Source organism: Triticum aestivum, chromosome 2D, assembly GCF_018294505.1.
Source record: "Triticum aestivum cultivar Chinese Spring chromosome 2D, IWGSC CS RefSeq v2.1, whole genome shotgun sequence".
Classification (NCBI taxonomy): domain Eukaryota; kingdom Viridiplantae; phylum Streptophyta; class Magnoliopsida; order Poales; family Poaceae; genus Triticum; species Triticum aestivum.
Window position 1 is genome coordinate 651,121,664 of NC_057799.1, and position 22,632 is coordinate 651,144,295.

At 45.9% G+C, this 22,632-nt stretch overlaps 1 protein-coding gene across 1 annotated transcript; it reads right to left on the reverse strand.

Moving 5' to 3' along the window:
- Positions 1-19,597: 19,597 nt before the first annotated feature.
- LOC123056189 (RHOMBOID-like protein 10, chloroplastic) lies at positions 19,598-21,278 on the reverse strand. Its single transcript, XM_044479884.1, has 6 exons — positions 21,015-21,278; positions 20,546-20,796; positions 20,390-20,444; positions 20,165-20,288; positions 19,852-19,919; positions 19,598-19,651 (listed from the first exon to the last, which is right to left on the reverse strand). Exons 1-6 carry the CDS (start codon positions 21,129-21,131, stop codon positions 19,598-19,600), a joined length of 669 nt encoding a protein of 222 aa, XP_044335819.1. The 5' UTR covers positions 21,132-21,278.
- Positions 21,279-22,632: the final 1,354 nt, after the last annotated feature.

Here is a 22,632-nt window from a genome sequence, read left to right on the forward strand (position 1 = left end):
AGGAGAGGATTGAAGAAAAAAAAGAAGAAGAAAAAAGAGGAGAAGAAGAAAGGAATAGCGGAGAAGAAGAAAAAATAGAAAATTCTATTTCTTCTTCTTCTCCTTTATTCCTTTCTTCTTCTCCTCTTCTTTTTCTTCTTTTTTCCTCTTCTTATTTATTTCTCCTCTTCTTCCTCTCCTCTTCTTCTTTCTTTCCTCTTCTTATTTTCTTCTTTCCTATCCTTCTTTTTCTTCTTCTTCCCTTCCTAGCTAGATATATAAAACTTTTCTAAAATTGTAACTTTTGCATATATAAAACTTTTCCATGGATCATCATTTCTCATATATATATCGAATATATATCCATTGTCATATATAAAAACTTTCTATATATGAACAAAAAACTTTCTATGAACAAAAAAACATTTTTGACATATATATTCATACATTTTGAACATCTACATACATACAAATTTTTTTTGTTCACATATACATTATAGCCACATACACATATACATCACATATGAACAAAAAAATTAAACTAATAAAAATAAAAAACATATAGCCACATATGAACAAAAACATATAGCCACATACATACAGATATACATTATATATATATATGATCAAAAAACAATTAAACTAATAAAAAACAGAGCCGGGGCGGCGGCTCTCACAGCGGGGGCGGCTAGGACGATGGCGACGGCGGGGGCGGCGAGAGCGCCGGCGCGCGGGGGCGGGGGCGGTGAGGGCGCCGGCGCGCGGGGCGGGGGCGGCGATGGCGCCGGCGAGCACGCGCGGGCCGGGCAGGGGGCTCGGGGCGCCGAGGAGGCGCGCGCGAGCAGGGGAGCACAAGGAGGAGCGGCGCGGCGCGTGGGGGCGACGAGCACCGGGCGGCGACCCGTCCAGGCAAGGGCGCGGGGCGACGGCGACGAGGAGCGGGCGGCGACGGCGAGCACGGGCAGCCTGGCTGCGTCGGGGGCAACTGGCGAGGGATCTGAAAATTTTCCAAGTGTTGGCTTATATAGGCACACCTTTGGTCCTGGTTGGTGGTACCAACCGGGACCAATGCCACCCTTTAGTCCCGGTTGGTGCCACCAACCGGGACCAAAGGTCCCTTTTCAGCAGCGCAAAGGGCGGGAAGCGGCGGCCTTTGGTCCCGGTTGGTGGCATCAACCGGGACTAAAGGGGGGGCATTGGTCCCGATTGGTGCCACCAACCGGGACCAAAGGCCTTGCGCTGCCCGCGGCCAAAAGTTTAGTCCCACCTCGCTAGTTGAGAGGGGCTCGGAGTGGTTTATAAGCCCCACTGCGGCTGCCCTCTCGAGCTCCTCTCAAATGCAGGCTTACGGGCCTAATGTCACACTGTGCTGTCTGTGGGCCTATTGGGCCTTCTGCGGGCCTGAATCCTGACCCAGGTTGGGTTTCTAGTCGTATTCAGGCCGTGGTGGCCCAATAGGTGGCAGTTTTTAAAAAAAATCCAGTTTTTGGTTTCTGTTTTTTGCATTATTTATTTTCTTTTGTTTTTTGCTTTATTTTTTAATTCTTTTTGCTTTTAGGTCAGCAAAATTATAAACTGTCTGTTAGTGCCATTAGTTTTAGAAAAAATATAAACTTTCTATTAGTGCCATTAGTTCTTTATAAAAATTCTTTTTGCTGTATTTAGTTTTTTTGTTTTCTTTTTTGCTATATTTTTTTTTTGTTTCTACTTACAACAAAAAACTTATTTATTTTATTTTATTTTGTTTCTAATTACTTATTTATTTTACTTTATGATAATTCTTTTTGCTATTAAAGTTTCTATCAAAAAAAGTTCTTTATGAAATTTCTTTTTGGTTTTAATGATTAAAAATAAAAAAGAGGCGCAATGCTCGTTGATTTGCTTCAAGCCTTTCGGAATAGTGTAGACTGCACTGCACATAGCTCGATGCAGTCTACCTTATTCCTCAAGGCTTGAAGCTCAGCAACGTGAGCATTGCGCCTCTTCTTCATCGTCTCTGCACTCAGGGCTTATAAACCGCTCGTAGTGCCTCTCAGCTAGCGAGGTGGGACTAAAAAACTGCTTAGTAAGAAACTCTAGTACCGGTTCGTGCCACGAACAGGTACTAAAGGTGCTCGTGGGGCCACAGCCTCATTAGTACCGGTTCGTGGCACCAACAGGGACCAAAGGATGGAATTGGTCCCGGTTCGTGCCACCAACCGGGACCAATGGCCTTGCACAGCGGCGTGGTAGTGAGTTTAGTCCCACCTCGCTAACTAAGAGAGAGCCGCACCTGTTTATAAGGTGCGGTGCGCCTGAGCTGTCGAGCTCCTCTCTAAAGCAGGCTTACGGGCCTAACCTCTCTGTACATGCCTGTGGGCCTACTGGGCCTTCTGCGGGCCTGAATCCTGGCCCATGGATGGGTTTCTAATCGTATTCAGGCCGTGGTGGCCCAGTAGGTGGCATAAATTTTATTTTTTGGCCTGTTATTTTTCATGCATTTACTAATTATTTTGAGCTATAAGACCCTAAAATTGAAAAGCATTTCAAATGAACTCTGAAAAGGTTGAAAGTTGGCATGGTATCATCATTTCATCCACATAGCATGTGCAAGAAAGTTGAGAGGGTTACGGCAAAAACTAGATGCACTTCTTGTACAAAACGGACAATGGTATCATACTCGTCTATTACAAAGTTGGCATGGTATCATCATAATAGTTGCGGGAGAAAGTCTTTACTTTTTCTTCGCTTGTGTCATTTGCTTATTGCGTCGTAACCATGGATAATCTTCATCGTTTATCAGGATGCTTGGGTCATCCTTGACTTTGAAGGGAGGAATTTCATGGAACTTTTCATAATCTTCAGACATATCTGTCTTGCCCTCCACTCCCACAATGTCCCTTTTTCCTGAAAGAACTATGTGGCGCTTTGGCTCATCGTATGAGGTATTCGCTTCCTTATCTTTTCTTTTCCTCGGTCTGGTAGACATGTCTTTCACATAGATAACCTGTGCCACATCATTGGCTAGGACGAACGGTTACAGACATATTTCTTTAGGACTCTCATGAACCTCTCAAAGGGGAACATATTGTGTAGAAACACGGGCCCCAGAATGACAATCTCGTCGACTAGATGAACTAGGACGTGCGTCATGATATTGAAGAAGGATGGTGGGAACACCAGCTCGAAACTGACAAGACATTGCGCCACATCACTCCTTAGCCTTGGTATGATTTCTGGATCGATCACCTTCTGAGAGATTGCATTGAGGAATGCACATAGCTTCACAATGGCTAATCGGACGTTTTCTGGTAGAAGCCCCCTCAATGCAACCGGAAGCAGTTGCGTCATAATCACGTGGCAGTCATGAAACTTTAGGTTCTGGAACTTTTTCTCTGGCATATTTATTATTCCCTTTATATTCGACGAGAAGCCAGTCGGGACCTTCATACTGAGCAGGCATTCAAAGAAGATTTCTTTCTCTTCTTTCGTAAGAGCGTAGCTGGCAGGACCTTCATACTTCTTCGGAGGCATGCCGTCTTTTTCGTGCAAACGTTGCAGGTCCTCCCGTGCCTCAGGTGTATCTTTTGTCTTCCCATACATGCCCAAGAAGCCTAGTAGGTTCACGCAAAGGTTCTTCGTCACGTGCATCACGTCGATTGAAGAGCGGACCTCTAGCTCTTTCCAGTAGGGTAGGTCCCAAAATATAGATTTCTTCTTCCACATGGGTGCGTGTCCCTCAGCGTCATTCGGAACAGCTAGTCCGCCGGGACCCTTCCCAAAGATTACGTGTAAATCATTGACCATAGCAAGTACGTGATCACCGGTACGCATGGCGGGCTTCTTCCGGTGATCTGCCTCGCCTTTGAAATGCTTGCCTTTCTTTCGACATTGATGGTTTGTCGGAAGAAATCGACGATGGCCCAGGTACACATTCTTCCTGCTTTTGCCCAGGTATATACTTTCAGTGTCATCTAAACAGTGCGTGCATGCGTGGTATCCCTTGTTTGTCTGTCCTGAAAGGTTACTGAGAGCGGGCCAATCGTTGATGGTTACAAACAGCAACGCGTGCAGGTTAAATTCCTCCTGTTTGTGCTCATCCCACGTACGTACACCGTTTCCATTCCACAGCTGTAAAAGTTCTTCAACTAATGGCCTTAGGTACACATCAATGTCGTTGCCGGGTTGCTTAGGGCCTTGGATGAGAACTGGCATCATAATGAACTTTCGCTTCATGCACATCCAAGGAGGAAGGTTATACATACATAGAGTCACGGGCCAGGTGCTGTGATTGCTGCTCTGCTCCCCGAAAGGATTAATGCCATCCGCGCTTAAACCAAACCATACGTTCCTTGGGTCAGCTGCAAACTCAGCCCAGTACTTTCTCTCGATTTTTCTCCACCGCGACCCGTCAGCGGGTGCTCTCAACTTCCCGTCTTTCTTACGGTCCTCACTGTGCCATCGCATCAACTTGGCATGCTCTTCGTTTCTGAACAGACGTATCAACCATGGTATTATAGGAGCATACCACATCACCTTCGCAGGAACCCTCTTCCTGAGGGGCTCGCCGTCAACATCACCAGGGTCATCTCGTCTGATCTTATACCGCAATGCACCGCATAACGGGCATGCGTTCATATCCTTGCACGCACCGCGGTAGAGGATGCAGTCATTAGGTCATGCATGTATCTTCTGCACCTCCAATCCTAGAGGGCATACGACCTTCTTTGCTGCGTATGTACTGTCGGGCAATTCGTTATCCTTTGGAAGCTTCTTCTTCAATATTTTCAATAGCTTCTCAAATCCTTTGTCAGGCACAGCATTCTCTACCTTCCACTGCAGCAATTCCAGTACGGTACCGAGCTTTGTGTTGCCATCTTCGCAATTGGGGTACAACCCTTTTTTGTGATCCTCTAACATGCGATCGAACTTCAGCTTCTCCTTTTGACTTTCGCATTGCGTCCTTGCATCGACTATGACCCGGCGGAGATCATCATCATCGGGCACTGGTTCCTCTTGATCTTCAGCAGCTTCCCCCCTTGCAGCATCATTGGGCACATCGTCTGGTTCCTCTTGGTCTTCAGCAGCTTCCCCCGTTGCAGCATCACCGTATTCAGGGGGCACATAGTTGTCATCGTCCTCTTCTTCTTCGCCGTCTTCCATCATAACCCCTATTTCTCTGTGCCTCGTCCAAACATTATAGTGTGGCATGAAACCCTTGTAAAGCAGGTGGGTGTGAAGGATTTTCCGGTCAGAGTAAGACTTCGTATTCCCACATATAGGGCATGGACAACACATAAAACCATTCTGCTTGTTTGCCTCAGCCACTTCGAGAAAATCATGCACGCCCTTAATGTACTCGGAGGTGTGTCTGTCACCGTACATCCATTGCCGGTTCATCTGCGTGCATTATATATAATTAAGTGTGTCAAAAACCATTACAGAACATCATGAATAGATAATTAAGTGACCAAATTAATAGAAATTCATCATCACATTAGAACCAAGGTACATACATAGTTCTCATCTAACAACATATATATAGCTCTCCAGAGCATCTAATTAATTAAACCATACATTGAAACTATGTAAAACATTTCAATGCGAAAACAAATGCGATCATAATCGCAACCAAGGTAACAATTGATCCAACGGCATAATGATACCAAGCCTCGGTATGAATGGCATATTTTCTAATCTTTCTAATCTTCAAGCGCATTGCATCCATCTTGATCTTGTGATCATCGACGACATCCACAACATGCAACTCCAATATCATCTTCTCCTCCTCAATTTTTTTTATTTTTTCCTTCAAGTAATTGTTTTCTTCTTCAACTAATTTTAACCTCTCGACAATAGGGTCGGTTAGAATTTCTGGTTCAACCACCTCCTAGATAAATAAAATCTATGTCACGTTGGTCGGTATATTTGTCATAAACAATAAATGAACCAAATAGTTATAAAAAGATAATATATACCACATCCGAATCATAGACAGGACGAGGGCCGACCGGGGCGGATACCAAAACCATCGCACTATGTAATAAGAAGGAATAATAAAAGTAACAAAATTAGACAAGTAACGGACGCGGCTTTTTTGCTCCTAGGTGCATATGCACCCATTGTCGAAAACACACATTTTGAAAAGTTGAAAAATTCGGAACAAAATCCCGCGTGTATATCCGGACATTTTATGTCCGTTCACAAGGTTTCGGTGAAAAACGACTTTTTTGTGGCTTGTGTAAAAAAGATAAAGAAATGCCTCGTGAATAGTTAGAATGAAGCATCAGAAATTGTCTTTTTTACACAAGCCACAAAAAACGTAGTTTTTCACCGAAATCTTGTGAACGGGCATAAAATGTCCGGATATACACGCGGGATTTTTGTTCCGAATTTTTCAACTTTTTGAAATGTGTATTTCGACAATGGGTGCATATTCACGTAGGAGCAAAAGGGAATATCCCACAAGTAACTATCTAAACTAAGAATTTTTTCCTTTCAGAAAGAAGATAAGAACAAGAGGCTCACCACGGTGGTGCTGGCGACGAGATCGGCGCGGGTGATCGACGGCGGTGAAGACGGGGACGGGACGTGACGGACCGCTAAACCTAGACAAATCTCAGGGAAAATGGAGCTCGGAGGTCGAGTTTCGAGAGGACAAAGATTAACTAGTGTGGCTCAGACATTTCATCGAACACCTCATGTGCATAGGAGGTGAGCTAGAGCACCCAAATGCCCTCCCCTCGCCGGCCAGAAAAAACAGAGCACTCTGGAGTGCTCTGCTGTGGCGATGGGGTATATATAGGGAACTCATTGGTCCCGGTTGGTGGCACCAACCGGGACTAAAGCCTTTGGTCCCGGTTGGTGCCACGAACCGGGACCAATGCCCCCTTTAGTCCCGGTTGGTGGCACCAACCGGGACCAAAGGCCTTGTGCTGGAACTGGCGTGGTGCGGTGGGATGTTTAGTCCCACCTCGCTAGCCGAGAGGCTTCGACAGCGGTTTATAAGCGCAGCTGCGCTGACCACTTCGAGCTCCTCTCAAATGCAGGCTTACGGGCCTATTCTGTCACTATTTGCCTGTGGGCCTACTGGGCCTTCTGCGGGCCTGAATCCTGGCCCATGAATGGGTTTCTAGTCGTATTCAGGCCGTGGTGGCCCAGTAGGTGGCATAATTTTTTTCCTCTGTTTTTTTCTCTTTTGCTTTATTTGTTTTGTTTTGTTTCTACTTACAACAAAAAACTTATTTATTTTATTTCTAATTACTTATGTATTTTACTTTAATTATTTTATTTTTATTTATTTTACTGCTGCTATTTTTATTTATTTTACTGCTGCTATTTTTACTTAATTTATTAAGGTTTATTTATTGTAGTTACTATAGTTTATTTTATTTTATTTTATTAAGGTTTACTAGCTGTGGGAGGGAGGAGGGGTGGCGACGTGCTGTGGGACACGATGCAGGGGCCGAGGAGGGAATTTAGGGTTAAGTTTTTATACGGGAACGGTTAGACGGGCTTTAGCGGGCTTTCACCGGGCTTGTGGGGTTTCACCGGACGGTCACCCATCCTCTCACTACTCCAGCCTGAGAACGCTTAACTTTCGGGTTCTATTCTCCCTCGTTTCCAAGTATGCACTTGTTGTTTTCCTGACAATAGTAGGATGTCAATTCTATTAACCCTCAGGAATTTAGCTTGAGCAAGTGGTCGAGGAGGTGGCAGGGATGGAGGGAGTCGCCGGCGGCGAGCTCCGCGGCGGACAGCAGCTTCGGGAGGTTTGGGGCTTTGGCCTACGGTGGTTCCCCGACGCAGCTGAGGGTTTGGGCGGCTCCGCACGGTCGAGGGGAGGAGGATGGTGGTGCTATACGGATGGGGGGGGGGGGCTCTGGTTCCGACTAAATGGACCGGAGGGCGGCGGCGGCTGTACTGGCCGGAGATGGGGAAGAAGACCCTCCCTGGTCGATTGCCTGCTATGGGGGTGCTAGGTGGGGTGGCTTGAGGTCGCCTGAGGGACTGGACGGACTCGGGGGCTCCTTATATAGGCGGCCAGAGTCGGTTCCAACGGCGGCCGTGGATAAGAACGGCGAACCGCCGTTCTCTAGCCTGCAGGACGTCGTGGCGGCGACGGGCACTAGTGGACGAGCTCGCGGATAAGCTTGGACTGCTCCAGAGGCGAGCTGGCGATCGGCTGTGGCTCGGGCGGCGCCGTCCATGGCAGGGGCCTGCTGTGGCCGGCCGTCGTGCCCCTGAAGACCTATTCATCTTGCCTGAAGGTGATCCTGTGTCAGATCCTGCAAGATACCTCATCACTACAACACGTCGGCGGCGGTGTATGAGGCATCCATGGCCCTGGTGGCGCCTTCAAGGAGGACGCATGATCTTCAAGGGAGGACAGGCCATCAGATTCATCAACTTGGTAGCGTCTTTGTTCATCCAGGTTTGACGATTCATCTTTTCATTATCTAGTCTCTCAGGGATGTCAAACGTACCCTCAACAACTAACGTCAGCATTTATTTTGTTCTGTAGTGAACCCCCTCGATGAATGCATGTCTGTTGTCGTGGCTAGAGAAAATTCTACATATCCACATCCTGATAACCAACAAGATAAGTAGCAGCTTTGATATGGAGGTATTTTCCTTCATTGCGTGCTTTTTCTTTGTGCCCTTTACTGTACTGTAGTAGCATTTGCTAAATTGCATTGAGAGAATAGGACGGCACAACAAGCTAGGGCTTCATGAAAACCAACCAAATTCTTTTTTTTTTGATCAACCAACCAAATTGCTGTAATAGCACGATCCGCAAGACCTAGAAGGGATCTACACATGACATCGGTGGCTTCTCCTCCGCCTGCTATTTGTCGCTTTGACACTGTTGACAGATCCGAGTTCCACCTGCTAGGCTCGAATGGTAGATGTTACGGGCAACTGTATGTGAATCCCACTCCAAGGGATTGCCCTTCTCTATCCCAGATATGGCGGTTATGGAGTTGATGGCTCGTTTTTTTTCTCTTTTGCTTTATTTTGTTTTGTTTTGTTTCTACTTACAACAAAAAACTTATTTATTTTATTTTATTAAGGTTTATTTATTTTATAAATATAAAAAAATGAACATAGATGCGCTTATAGAGAAAATTCAACCTAAACTCATAACAAATTTTTCTATGAAATTTACTATGAATTTAGGTCAAATTCCCTGTATAAGGGCATCTATTTTCACTTTAAGAGAAGCTCAACAAGGCAGAGAGGGACGGCCTTATAAACTGATGTAAGCGTCCTTCGATTGGCGAGGTGGGACTAAACACTGGCCGCAACTAGGACCAGGCCTTTAGTCCCGGTTTGTGGTAGGAACCGGGACTAAAGGGTGGTGGGCCAAGAGCGTGGCCCATTGGTCCCGGTTTGTCCCACCAACCGGGACCAATGCTCCCACAAGGCCCGGCAGGTCCCTGGCCGCACGAACCGGGACCAATGCTCACATTAGTCCCGGTTCGTGACTGAGCCGGGGCTAATGTGAAAACTGTTCTGTGACCTAAGCCGTGTTTTCTACCAGTGATGGTGATCGATTCATACAAGGTTCGGACTGACTGACAATCTCCAGCGGGACTCGGTTTCGGAGAAGGGGTAGCGCTGGCCGCCGGTCAGCCGGCATAATTAAATTTGGCAGCCCCACGCCCACGCCCACGATCAGCCCTCTATTAACCGTCAGATTTCCCTCAGCCCTCTATTAACCGTCAGATTTCCCAAAAAAACTGTCAGATCTTATCCTCATCAACTCGACGCAACGTCTCTTCTTCGCTCGATCGTGTGTGTACCTCACCTCAGTGCGCGCCATACACCTCGCCGATGCAACGGCTCACGACTCCGTTGCACAGCGGTTGCAGCTCCGCCGCATCTCCGGACTGCCAGCTTAGCTAGGGATTGCAGCACGGCCGCCAATGGGTCCCAGCTTCTGCTGTTGACTACTACAGCTATACCTCCTGGCAGTTCCAGTGCGTGGTCACCATGGTTGCGGCATCCCCAGTGTCGCTGCCTCTGGTTCGCCGCCGTTGTCAATTTGCACCTTCGTGTTCCAGCAAAAAACTCTCATTAACAAAAACCTCTAATAATTTGCTGAAACAAACATCTCCGGAACGGTTCACCAACTCCTTCCACATAGGCATAGTGTCGGTTCTATATGACTCTACTATTGCCGCTATATCATTTTATTTAGTTTCTATTGTCAGATTGTTAGTGTTTGGCTATGTGCATTTTAGTTACTTAGAGGTCGGGTGTTTCTCATCATGCTTTGTATCCGCTTGGTGCTATATTTTGATTTAGTAAAAGCGCCCTTTATCGAATAGTTGCTTGAAGTATTACTGGGTCACTCGAACTGATGGCCCGTCCCCGCTCGCGTTCTCGTAGCGACCGCAACCCCTCCACCGTACGAGAGAATAGCACGGGCTCAGAGCTTCGGTGCCTAATTTTTTGGGATTTCCTGGGAAAACTAATGTGCCTAATAAAATGGGAATGAGGAAGTACATATGAAGCAAAATAAGCAAATGGAGACAACAAATAACCTGTCTAGGTTGGTTACTAGAACTTGAAGTGAACCTTGAGGGTTGTAGATCGAATATCCTGCAGTGTATATTTTTTGAAGATTAAAAGGAAATAGAAAAAAAAACTGAGGGCGACAAATACATAAGCCTTGTATCAGCGCGGGTGATGTATTTTCTGAAAAGACTATCATACCCTTTATTATGAAAGGGTATTGAGAGATCTCCTCCGTACCGAAGCAGAAGTGAAAGTTGCGATGTAAGAAAATTTATCAGGCATGAAGATAATTGTTGATATCGGTGAGATGAATCAATTGTATGTAGCAACCAGTGAAAATGCATACCGAACCATAGATAGTATCGGATGCACCAACAGATGTTGATGCACATGATAAAATACGAGCCAGTCTATCAATTTTGTGTACTCCTTTGTTCTTCTTCTTCTTCTTTTCTTTTTGCTCGTTATTTTGGTACTGTTGATTGGCTGAACATGAGGTGTCACCATTCCCTCCTTTGGATTTACAACAAGCTGCTGGCAATCTTGACCAAGAAACCATTCGACAGCCGTTCCCCCAAGGTAGCTTCCTAACTGCAGGTGAATCCAATCCAAGTAAGGTAAATCAAGCATTTCAGTAATTTGTTGCTGAACGAAATGAACTGTACAAGTAAAAGATTAATTAGGAGACCTACATGTGCCCAGTTGTCAATGGGATGTTCTGCATATATGTAGAAGGTCCCAAAGAGGCAAATGACCTGGTAAACAAAAGATATGGGATGAGCACACAAGTAACTAATGCCGCCAACCAGCAAAAGCAAAGACAAACATCAAAATCAAATGAGTGGAAAATGTAAATCAGTACATACCAGAGTTAAGAAGAAGTCAACTCCAATCTTCAGTAGAGTTCTCTTTGCTTTATCCAAATGCTCACGGTGCCTCCACGTATATACTCCTTGTGCACCAGCCTGATCATGCATGAAGATAAAGGGTTGATTAATGTAAGAAAGTTTATCAGGGATGAAGATAAAGCTAGATTCATGAATCAGTGACATGCATACGTACCAATCCATAAATAGCACCAGATGCACCAATAGAATGTGAAGGGCAAAACCAGTAACTAAGTAGCGAACCTATTGCAGTTCCAAGAATGAAGGGTCAGTTATGAATACAAGAAATAACATAAGACCCTGTTAACATTATGAGTTATGGAAAACAGTTGAATGACAAGTTAACACCTAACACTGCTGAGGTGCCATAAATAGCTAGAAATCTTCTAGGGCCAGTAACCTCTTCCACCTTAGCCCCAGTATCATTCAACTCAAGACTATTTGACTGCGATGATCACGATGACAGGAGGTTAGCAATTTCCATTCCGTAGTGTATAGCTAATTGTAACCTCAAGTAACGAAACAGGAACAACACGTACCACAAGGTGATCAAGATCCAAATGAAGAAGAGAGTATGTAGCCAGGCGCCAGATTTGTCCTCTTGTAATCGGGTCGTTGATCTGGCATTAAGTCAGCATATATTAGACGGACAATAGTTGACATAATATGTACACATGCGGTACTGCAATTTTAATTCTGCAACCGAGAGAAAAGAACAAACCTTTGCTCCCAACAGAAAAAGTGTTCTGTTCGTCGCTACGTCCGCGCCGTGAACACTTCGAGGCAAGCAAGCAAGATCAAAAACTAATCAACAAATGGACAAAGAAGCAAATAAATACTCCCTTCGTCTTATAATGTAAGACGTTTTTTACATTAATGTAGTGTCAAGAAACGTCCTACATTATGGGACGGAGGGAGTAGATGCAGAACGTGGTGCGTATAGAGACTCACATGACATTGACAACGATGATGGCATTGGTCCACCGCCTCTTCTTGTTGAGAAGGCCGGCAGCGGAAGAAGCGCAGTAAGCAAAGGATGCGAAGAGCACGTTGGCTACCACCCAGAGGATGCCGCGGTGGTGGGGTGCCGCCTTGGACGAAGAGGAATGTGATCCTCCAACCCGACGCTTGCCTGCTATCGGGGAGTCTGCATGATAACAATGCTGCACCACCTGCTCCATAGGAAGAAGTGAAAGTTACTACGACTAGATTCGAGCAAATCCATCAAGGACAGATCTTCACGCGCCCACCAATGAGGCTAGACACACCATCAAGATGGGTGCTAGGCGGGGAGAACCTTATCCCATCTTCGGGGATCCGCTGCCGTCTCGTCTTTCTGAACAGGACACAAACCTTATCAAAATATGAAAAAACAACTGAAAACAGAGCCCTCCTACCGGCAAGGGCCAAGATCCACCACGCCGCCATGGTCCTAAGGCCACTGAAGATGAGGCGGAGCGACCGCGGCGCCGACGAGAGGCAGGGGAACCCTAGACTTTTTCTTGGGGAGGAGGCAGCCTGCTTGGGTATTGACCCAATGGACCTTTTCTCTTAATCACAGTATAATCACTTTAGCCGCCCGTTGTAACCATGCATTTCGAATTTGTAGATGTTTGTTCTGATTTATTTCATGGTGGTGAATAGAATGGTATCCATCTTTTAGCAGCACAACAACCAGCTGCCACTACGTGAGTTACACTGTACAGTGTCTACTTCAGATGATAAAAGATTGTGTTTGCCACCATGCACACGACAACTAACTCTTCTTCTGAGAGTGAATATTCACGCAAACAGCTAGCCAGCCGTACATGTGAACCACGAACTGTGGACGAACAAAAATGAATGACAACTAATGGCGCCAGTTATATACAATAGCAGGTTTTTTCTTTCCGAAAAGGAGGATATCCCCCGGCCTCTACATCAGAACATGCATGGTGACTTTGGAGAACAAAAATCTCTCTGTTTGAATACAGTACGACAGGCTCCAAAGAAAGGTGTTTGCAACAAGGGGACTGCAACAAGTAGTGCTCTACTGGGAGATGTTTGCACTTTGCTAGCACTCATATCAGCTTAGTTAGTAAAGGTATTTGCACCTTCCACAGCAATATAGGGACTGGCCTGGCAATTTTATGTGCAAGCCGCGCGCATTACTCTGGTCTTTGTGCTACTCATTGGCCGAACAAAGGCCGCCGTTTCCAATCAGGACCGCAGAACCATTCGACTGCTGCTCCCCCAAGGAACCCTTCCAAGCTGCGTGAATGTGAATCAATCCAAGTAAATTAGCCAATCAAGCATTTCATCTGTTGCCAAAATTAACGAACCCGATGCAAAACTGTAGGGGAGACATACATGTGCCCAGTTGTCGATGCGGTGCCTAAGAAGGATGCCGATGCCCTGTCAAACCGAACCCATGAGACGTGCAAATGCATGGCAAGCAACAATCAGACGGCAAAACAGAAAGACATATATCAAAATTAGTACCAGATTTAATAAAACCACAATTTTAATACTCTCTAAAACTTCCTTTCCGTTTTGTAAAAGCTCTTGGTGCCTCCATATATAAACAACATACGCACCAGCCTGAACATGAAGATAGAGGAAGGTTGTGTAAATTGGGTTGGAAGCGTTGAACCCTTTGTCTCGGGCCGCATGTTTATATATATATTGGCAATGCCTTGGAGTACAAGAAGAGATCAAGAGATCGATCTCAGGTTGGTTCGGTTCGGTACAGGAGGTTAACGAGGAGAGGAAAGATAGGAGATAGAGATAGATTACAATTTGAACGAAACTATCCTATACATATTCTAACACTCCCCCTCAATCTAAACCTCATGAACTTCGACCAAGGTTGAGATTGTACTTGAACTCATCTAACCTCCTCATAGTGAGAGGCTTTGTGAATCCATCAGCAAGTTGATCTCCGGTAGGAATGAGCTGAATTTCGAGGAGCTTTCTAGCTACTCTTTCTCTGACAAAGTGGAAATCAACTTCAATATGCTTTGTGCGTGCATGAAAAACAGGATTAGCTGACTGATAGGTTGCACCAATATTATCACACCATAGTCTGGCTGCTTTTGGAGTCTTAATTCCAAGTTCATAAAGCAGTGTCTGTATCCACATTACTTCAGCTGTGGCATTTGCCAAAGCTTTGTATTCAGCCTCAGTACTTGATCTAGAAACTGTACCCTGCTTTCTTGCACTCCATGACACAAGATTGGATCCCAGAAATACAGCAAATCCACCAGTTGACCTTCTATCATCAATACATACTGCCATGTCTGCATCAGAGTAGGCAGTAACAAGCATAGAAGAAGACTTGGTAATTTGAAGTCCAAGTCCCTCTGAAAACTTAAGGTACCTCAAAATCCTCTTAACTGCAGTCCAATGAGTAGTGCTAGGAGCATGTAAATACTGACATACCTTGTTGACCGCATAAGAAATGTCAGGGCGTGTAAGTGTCAAATATTGCAAGGCACCCACAACACTCCTGTAATTTGTTGCATCCTCTGACCCAAGTGGCTCTCCACTTTCAACAGCAAGTTTTTCAGAAGTTGAGATAGGTGTACTCACAGGTTTACATTTTTCCAAACCTACTCTCCTGAGTATGTCAGCTGTGTATTTTTCCTGTGTCAGAAGTATACCATCTCTTATCTGTTTGACCTCAATGCCAAGAAAATAATGAAGATCTCCCAAATCCTTGAGAGCAAATTTCAACTTAAGATCTTTAAGCAAACAAGTAGTGGCACTTGAACTCGAGCTAGCAACAATAATATCATCAACATAAACTAGCACAAAAATAGTGACATTTCCTTTATTGTAAAAGAACAAGGATGTGTCTGCCTTGGATGGTACAAACCCAAGTTGTTGTAGTTGCATGCTCAATCGTGAATACCAAGCTCTTGGCGCCTGTTTTAAACCATATAGAGCTTTATCCAACTTACAAACATAATGTGGTGTACCTTTGTTTTCATAACTTGGCGGCTGCCGCATGAACACCTCTTCCTCAAGAACACCATGAAGAAACGCGTTCTGAACATCTAGCTGTCTTAAGCTCCAATCTCTGGAAACAGCAATAGACAAGACAAGTCGAATGGTGGCTGATTTAACAACTAGACTAAAAGTATCCTCATAGTGAATCCCAAACCTTTGCTTAAAGCCTTTAGCAACTAATCTAGCCTTGTACCTGTCTATACTTCCATCTGACTTCCTTTTTATCTTGTACACCCATTTACAATCAATAACATTCATTCCACTTCTTGATGGTACTAGGTGCCATGTTTTATTTTTCATAAGTGCATCATACTCACTATCTATGGCCTCTTTCCAATCTTTGTGAGCAAGGGCATCAACAAGATTAACTGGTTCACCAGTAGTAGTGAGAAAAGCACGGTTTTATCATACCTAATGGTGCCATCTTTGTATTCCTTTTCCTTAGTAATACCTGATTGTTACCGTGTGTGACGTCGAGGAATAATTTGTGCAGCAGAGGAGGCCGCCACAGAAGATCCAGCGTCCTGCACACGCCCAGCGGCCGCGGGATCGCGCACCAGATCTTCTGCAGATAGGATCGGCCTCGGGATTGTTCCACCAGCAGAAACGGGCCGCGTGTCGCCTGAAGACTCCACACGGGTGGACGTGCGTATCGGGGCCCGTGGGCTGGACCCAGCCGCGGTCGCCCGGTCGGGCGGCTGGTCGGCCACCCCCGCGGACCGTGGGCTCGTGGCAAGCGGGGATTCGCCCCCGGCCCCACCTGGGCTGGTGGGCTCCGCGCGGTCGCTATCGGCCACCGGGTCACGCGTCGTCTCCGCATGCAGCTGGGCAGGATCCTCCTCGGATCGTGCGCCAATGATTGCGCTGGCGCTGGCGCCAGGATTCGCCTGGGATCGCGCGCCAGATCGCCTGCTGCCGCCAAAATCCTCATCGCGATCAGCAACGGCTATATTGGCTGTTTCTGGACACATAAAATCATGAGCTGCATCTGTACAAATATCATTAGAGCTGCAATTTTCTGCGGATTTGTTCACATGGTCAGCTTCAGATAATTCACCCCTGTGATCAGATAGTGTGTCAAGATCCGGAAGAAGTGCTATTTCGGCACGGAGAAGAGCGCCTGCGTTGGGATGAAGCTTGGCAAACGGAAAGAGAGTTTCATCAAAGACTACATCTCGAGAAATATATATACGTCCGGTGGAAATTTCTAGGCACTTGTATCCCTTGTGTAGATTACTATAGCCAAGAAAAACACATTGAGTGGAACGGAATTCAAGTTTGTGATGATTATACGGACGTAAGTTGGGGTAGCAAGCACACCCAAAAGTTTTGAGAGAATTGTAGTCTGGTTTTTGATGGTAGAGACGTTCCAAAGGAGTAGAGTTGCCAATAACTTTACTTGGAAGGCGATTAATGAGATATGTTGCTGTAATAAATGCTTCATCCCAATATTTTAGAGGCATAGACGCATGAGCAAGTAGGGAGAGGCCAACTTCAACAATGTGACGGTGTTTGCGCTCGGCAGAACCGTTCTGTTGATGAGCATGAGGACAAGACACATGATGCTGAATGCCTATGCTACGAAAGAAAGAGTTGAGTTTTTCGTACTCCCCTCCCAGTCACTTTGGACTGTTAGAATTTTTCCGTTAAAGTACCTTTCAACCAGTTTATGAAATTCTTGGAAGATAGAGAAAACCTCAGATTTATATTTGAGTAAATAAATCCAAGTGAACTTGCTATAATCATCAATAAAACTAACATATTATTTATTTCTTCCAAAAGAATCTCTTGCATGACCCCATACATCACTGAAAATAAGCTCTAAAGGAGCATGGGACACACTATTTGACTTGGGATAAGGAAGTTGGTGGCTCTTGGCACACCGACAAGCTTCACAAACTGACTCACCATTTTGACTATGTGACAAAGAAAGTTTGTCTTTATTGACTACTTGCTTAACTATGATTGATGATGGGTGTCCTAATATTTGATGCCACCTTTCCAAGGAGGGTTTAGTGGCAGAATAAACTTGACGACGATTGCGACTGAGTGCTCCGGATGTGATGGGGTAGAGCCCTCCAACGCATCTACCGTGATGAAGAAGTTCCCTCGTTGCCCGGTCCTTTATAAAAAAGTAACGAGGGTGAGTTTCAAAGAAGACGTTATTATCAGTGTCTAGACGAGACATGGATGCAAGGTTTTTATCAGCTTGTGGGACATGAAGCACGTCTTTAAGAACTAGATCACGTTTAAGGTTGGGGGAATTAATATAAGCTTGTCCAATGTGACAAATATCCATACCTCCACCACTTGCCGCAGTGTGAATTTGGTCGCCACCGTGGTATCTCTCACGAAGTGCAAGTTGCTCTAACTCGCTGGTGACATGATCTGTTGCACCCGAGTCCACGTACCAAACGCCGTCTCCTCCTCCTCCTTCTTCACGTATGGCTGCAGCAACATGACGAGCGTCGGGGAAGAAGTCTTCATCATACCTGTGCCAACAGTCCATGACCTCATGGCCTGACTTTTTGCACAGCTGACAACGAGGGCGGCGATTTGAGGAGGAGCGGCGGCTGTTGTTGTTGTTGAAGCCGCCACCTCCCATGTTGTTATTGAAGCCGCCGCCTCCGGAGTTGTTGCCACCACCAGAACGAGCACCCTCGCCCTGGTAGTTGCCGCGGCCGCGTCCGCCGCCGTTGGTGCTGCGGTTCTGTCCCTGGTGACCGCGCCCGCGAGCCGCCGAGTTGACGGAGGACTGCCTGATGTTGGTGCCGTGGAGGAGGGCGAGGTGAGCATCAAAGCTCAAGAGCTGGCTGTACAGCTCCTGAACCGAGACGGGCTCAACCCTAGCAGACAGAGCGGAGACGACTGGATTGTAGTCCAGATCGAGGCCAGCCATGATCTTGGAGACTATCTCTGGATCGGGAAGAGGAACTCCGGTGCAGCATGCAACTTCATCTGTAAGGGTTTTACTTTTGCCAAGATATTTTGCCATGGACATGTTACCTTTCTTCAAGTTCGTGAGCTCGATGCGGGTGTTGATGGCCTGACTCTGGCTCTGGGCGGCGAACATAGCGTTGATGGCGCTCCAGACCTCTGCTGGCGTCTGAAGGGTGGCAACTTGAGCAAGGATCTCATGGGACAGAGATCCCATCAGATACCCCTGGAGTTGCTGTTGCTGCGCGTACCAGAGGGTGCGGGCGAAGTTGACGACCTGTTCGTCTTCTCCATCTTTGGTGATGGTGAGGGTGGCCGGTGGTTCCTGGCTCTTCCCGTCAAGGTGGTGCTCCATCTGTGCGCCTCGGATTTGCGGGAGCACGACGGCCTTCCATAAGAGGAAGTTTCCCCTTGTTAGCTTCTCCTGTGGGGGCGGTCCGAGAGGAATAGAGCTGCTGCTAGATGATGATGCGAAGGTGGAGGCCATGGAGGAGGAAAGCGCGCTCGTGGTGGAAGATAGGGCTGCGGAGGAAGACATGATCTCGGCCGCGGGAAGGTAGCTAGATGCGATCTTCGATCTAAGAGGAAGATGCTCTGATTACCATGTAAATTGGGTTGGAAGCGTTGAACCCTTTGTCTCGGGCCGCATGTTTATATATATTGGCAATGCCTTGGAGTACAAGAAGAGATCAAGAGATCGATCTCAGGTTTGGTTCGGTTCGGTACAGGAGGTTAACGAGGAGAGGAAAGAAAGGAGATAGAGATAGATTACAATTTGAATGAAACTATCCTATACATATTCTAACAGGTTGACGAAACAGTGAGAGGCAAGAAAATTTTGAGTGCACAAGTACAACAGATAAAAGCAACCACATTACATGCCAGTTTCAGTCAAGATGTGTGCAATACGTCATATAGGTTGACATTTAGCCAGTTAGGCTTGGAAATAGAAGCGATTTATCCATTAAACCTTGTGATGGAAACGAGGTTTGGAAAATCAGAATAAATCTGTATTATGCAAGTCGCTTTTAAGTTCTTGGACTAAACATGTCATGCAGCAACTATTGATGCGCAAAGAATACTTAGGTCCCAAGCCACTGTCCCAAGCCAGACATATCGACATTGCAGAGGTACTACAAACCTTCCATTCGAACACCCCCTCCAGTTTTATTATGGATATCGCTGGTACCGGACTTCTCACGAGAGCAAGAAAAAAAATTGCATTCAGAAATCGACAGAATTTCGTGAAGCCTCTATACTTTGGCTGTGCATAGCTATGTTTCTAAGATGAACAAACACCTTCAGAAGCTCAACGTCCCATTAAAAGTTGCAATCTTCAATCTGTATTTACAATTCTACACAGGGGAGTAGTTTTAAGAAAACATAAAACAAAGCGAAAATGGTAAGGTAGTCAGGAGTGTGGTCATTTCATAATAATATAGTGTTCCTAGTAAATTATGAAGCACTAATGGTTAGGCACACATGATCTTTGTATTGCAAAGATCAAGAATATATTTAAAGCTGTATGCGACAATAAATGGATTGATGCACATACCAATCCAAAGATAGCACCAGATGCACCTATACCAGGTGTGGAGGTAAACCAGTAACTCATTAGTGAACCTGTTACAATTGCAGGAATGAATTCAAAAATAGCTGGGAATGAGATGGTAAGATACAACCATTACGGGTAACGAAAACTGGTCAAAGACAACGAAGGACGTACATGTGAGTGCCGAAGTGCAATAAATTGCTAGAAATCTTCTAGGGCCAGCAAACTCTTCCACCATAGGCCCAATGCTAGCCAAAGAGAGAGTATTTAACTGCTTCATCATGACGACGGTAGGAAGTTAGGGCAGTTGCCATACAGAGTAGTATAATTGTAATCTCAACCAAAACAAGAACAAATACAGCAATGTGACGAAGACGTCCATGAAGAAGAACTGGTGTAGCCAGGCGCCAGATTTGCCCTTTGCTGATCAGGTCGTTGTCCTGCATGGCAAATATGCATTCAGCAAGCATTAGACGCACAATACATGAACATAATATATATACACACCGGAAAGTAATTTTCCGCCGACGGAAGAACAAACCTTAGCTCCCCACATAGTAAGCTTCCTTTTCAATGCTATATCTGCCACATAAACCCTTCAAGCACAAGCAAAACAAAAAATAAATCATAAAAAGCCACAAAGAAGCTAAATAGAAAGTACGGAGTACTTAATTAAATTTTGCACTGTGAGACTCACAGAAGATTAACAGCGATAATGTCATAGGTGCACCGTCTCTTCTCGCTGTTGCTTCCGTGGTCATGTGGCAGCGATGTCTGGTTAAAAGGGGGGAAAGCGCAGACAAAGGATGCGGAGAGCGCATTGGCTACCGCCCCAAGACCGATGCGGCGAGGCGTCTTGGACGGCGACGACGAATGCGATCCTCCAAACCCTCTCCGCAGGAAGACTGCATGAAGATTGCCCCAAAATTCACGTCCAGACTGCCCATCCTGTATATGAATTGTGTGCAAAATTCACATCCAGACTGATTATGGTTAAACCAACCGGCGGTGACGACGACGACGAACAAACGAACATAAGCTTAGATATGGCGAGCCCCAGTGTAAAAATACTGCATGAAGTGAATGAGCTAGCTGGGAAGTTGTGACATAGGCTTGGCTGTAGCAAAGTAAACGATGGAGGGACGCTTGCGAGAAAGAAACAGTACCAGCGTGGGCCAGCGGTGGAGGAGATCGGCGGCGGGGTGGGCGCCCGGAGAGGAGGAGACGAGAGGAGGCCGCCTCAGCGTCAGCGAGCGGAGCAGCAGCCGCGCCGTCGCCGCCATGGGGCGTCGTAGATGGTAGATCCCGTGCGGTGCAGGAGGCCTTTCGGGCCCAGTATGGGCTACGATTCGTGCAAGGTTAGGACTGCCTCCTGCTGCGGCACTCGGTTTATAGGACTCCAATGGATCGGAGGTCGGCGGGAGCAGACAGAGTAGGGGCCGCCGGAGCAGTGTAATCACTGTAATGTCATTGCCGAAGGGGGGCACCGCAGATTTTGGACTAGGAGAGAAGAAGGGGATCAACTTGAGAAACAAGAATAATAATTAAGATTGAAAAAAAAGGGGACGAAGGGACGCGCGGCATGGCACAACGGTCTAAAACCTACGGCGTGAACCAGAGTGCTTCCTTCCCTCGTTCAGGATATGGGCGGGGCGGGGCCATTGTTGGAGCTCAGTCTGCAAAAGATCCAGACAGCCAGACCGAGAGAGTGGCCTTGGAATTCTTAGTCAGGTTCTTCCAAGTTCTTGATGGCCCGGTACGTACCTGTTTGCAGCAGAGAAACGTCCTTTGGTATGCATTTTTTTTTGTTTCCTTTATACTTCAGATTTTCCTTTCTAACACCAAACCCTTTGTTCTTTTCATAGCCTAGGTAGAACTTGCATGCCCCTTTCTCACATTTTAATGTCTGCCTAACAACGGCAGATATAAACAAAAAACTAAAAAAAATGCGTGGAACCTTTTCAAAATTGTGTGAAACGTTCTAAAGCCAGTATGTAAGCCGCACTAGTGGGCTCGCCCACTAAGATGAACGCTTGAGGCGACGCTTCCTTCTGCCTCGTAGTAAGAGAGACATAGCACTGGCGGTAGCCGATCAGATCGTTGTTGCGACTTTCTACTGTGCTTGCTCATCTGTTAGTGAGGCGGCACTGGAAGGGCCCCCGCCTAAAGAACTAGCTTATCCCCATGTTGGTGCCATTGGAAAGCAATGATAGTTGTCTCTTAGTCTTCCCAAGTAGCCAATGCAATAGAGAGATGAGTCCATCGAATTAGTACGTGAAGTAATGAAGTGTTATCTTTCTTGATGAGGTGTATATCTAGTATTTCTGCTGGGATCACATCGGCATGATTAAAAATTGACAGTTTAGGCTGGTTGTCATATACTAGAGTATGATTTGGTACTTGTTTTTTTGAGTTGGGAGATGTGAAATACCAGACAAACAAAGCTCCACCGTACCAACTTAAGTTTACATTCAGCAGGACCAAATTGTTCCAAGATTTAAAATGGGCCAAAGTACTTCAAATAAAGATTTGATTAGGGTCCAACATGTAAGTTTTGGAACTATTGGCGAGTTGGTTGTACTTGACAACACCTATTTCTGGGGATAGGCATGAGAGAAACAATGAGTAGATAGGAGACTCCAGAAAATATCCCCATGTATTGCTTTTCATATCGCCGTCCAGATTGCTCAAAACGTGAGCACCATCTGCATAAACTTAGCGTGCGGTAATGGGTCCCTAATTGGGAACAGAAAATTCTAGGCTCGGCTGGATGCTGTTATGCTT

Coding starts and splice junctions, on each gene's coding strand:
- LOC123056189 (XM_044479884.1), bottom strand. CDS start 21,131: ATGGCGGCGACGGCGCGGCTGCTGCTCCGCTCGCTGACGCTGAGGCGG. Junction 20,797..21,014: donor TCCACCGCTGGCCCACGCTG/GTACTGTTTCTT, acceptor ATTCATATACAG/GATGGGCAGTCTGGACGTGA. Junction 19,652..19,851: donor CTGGTGCTATCTTTGGATTG/GTATGTGCATCA, acceptor TCCCCTGTGTAG/AATTGTAAATACAGATTGAA.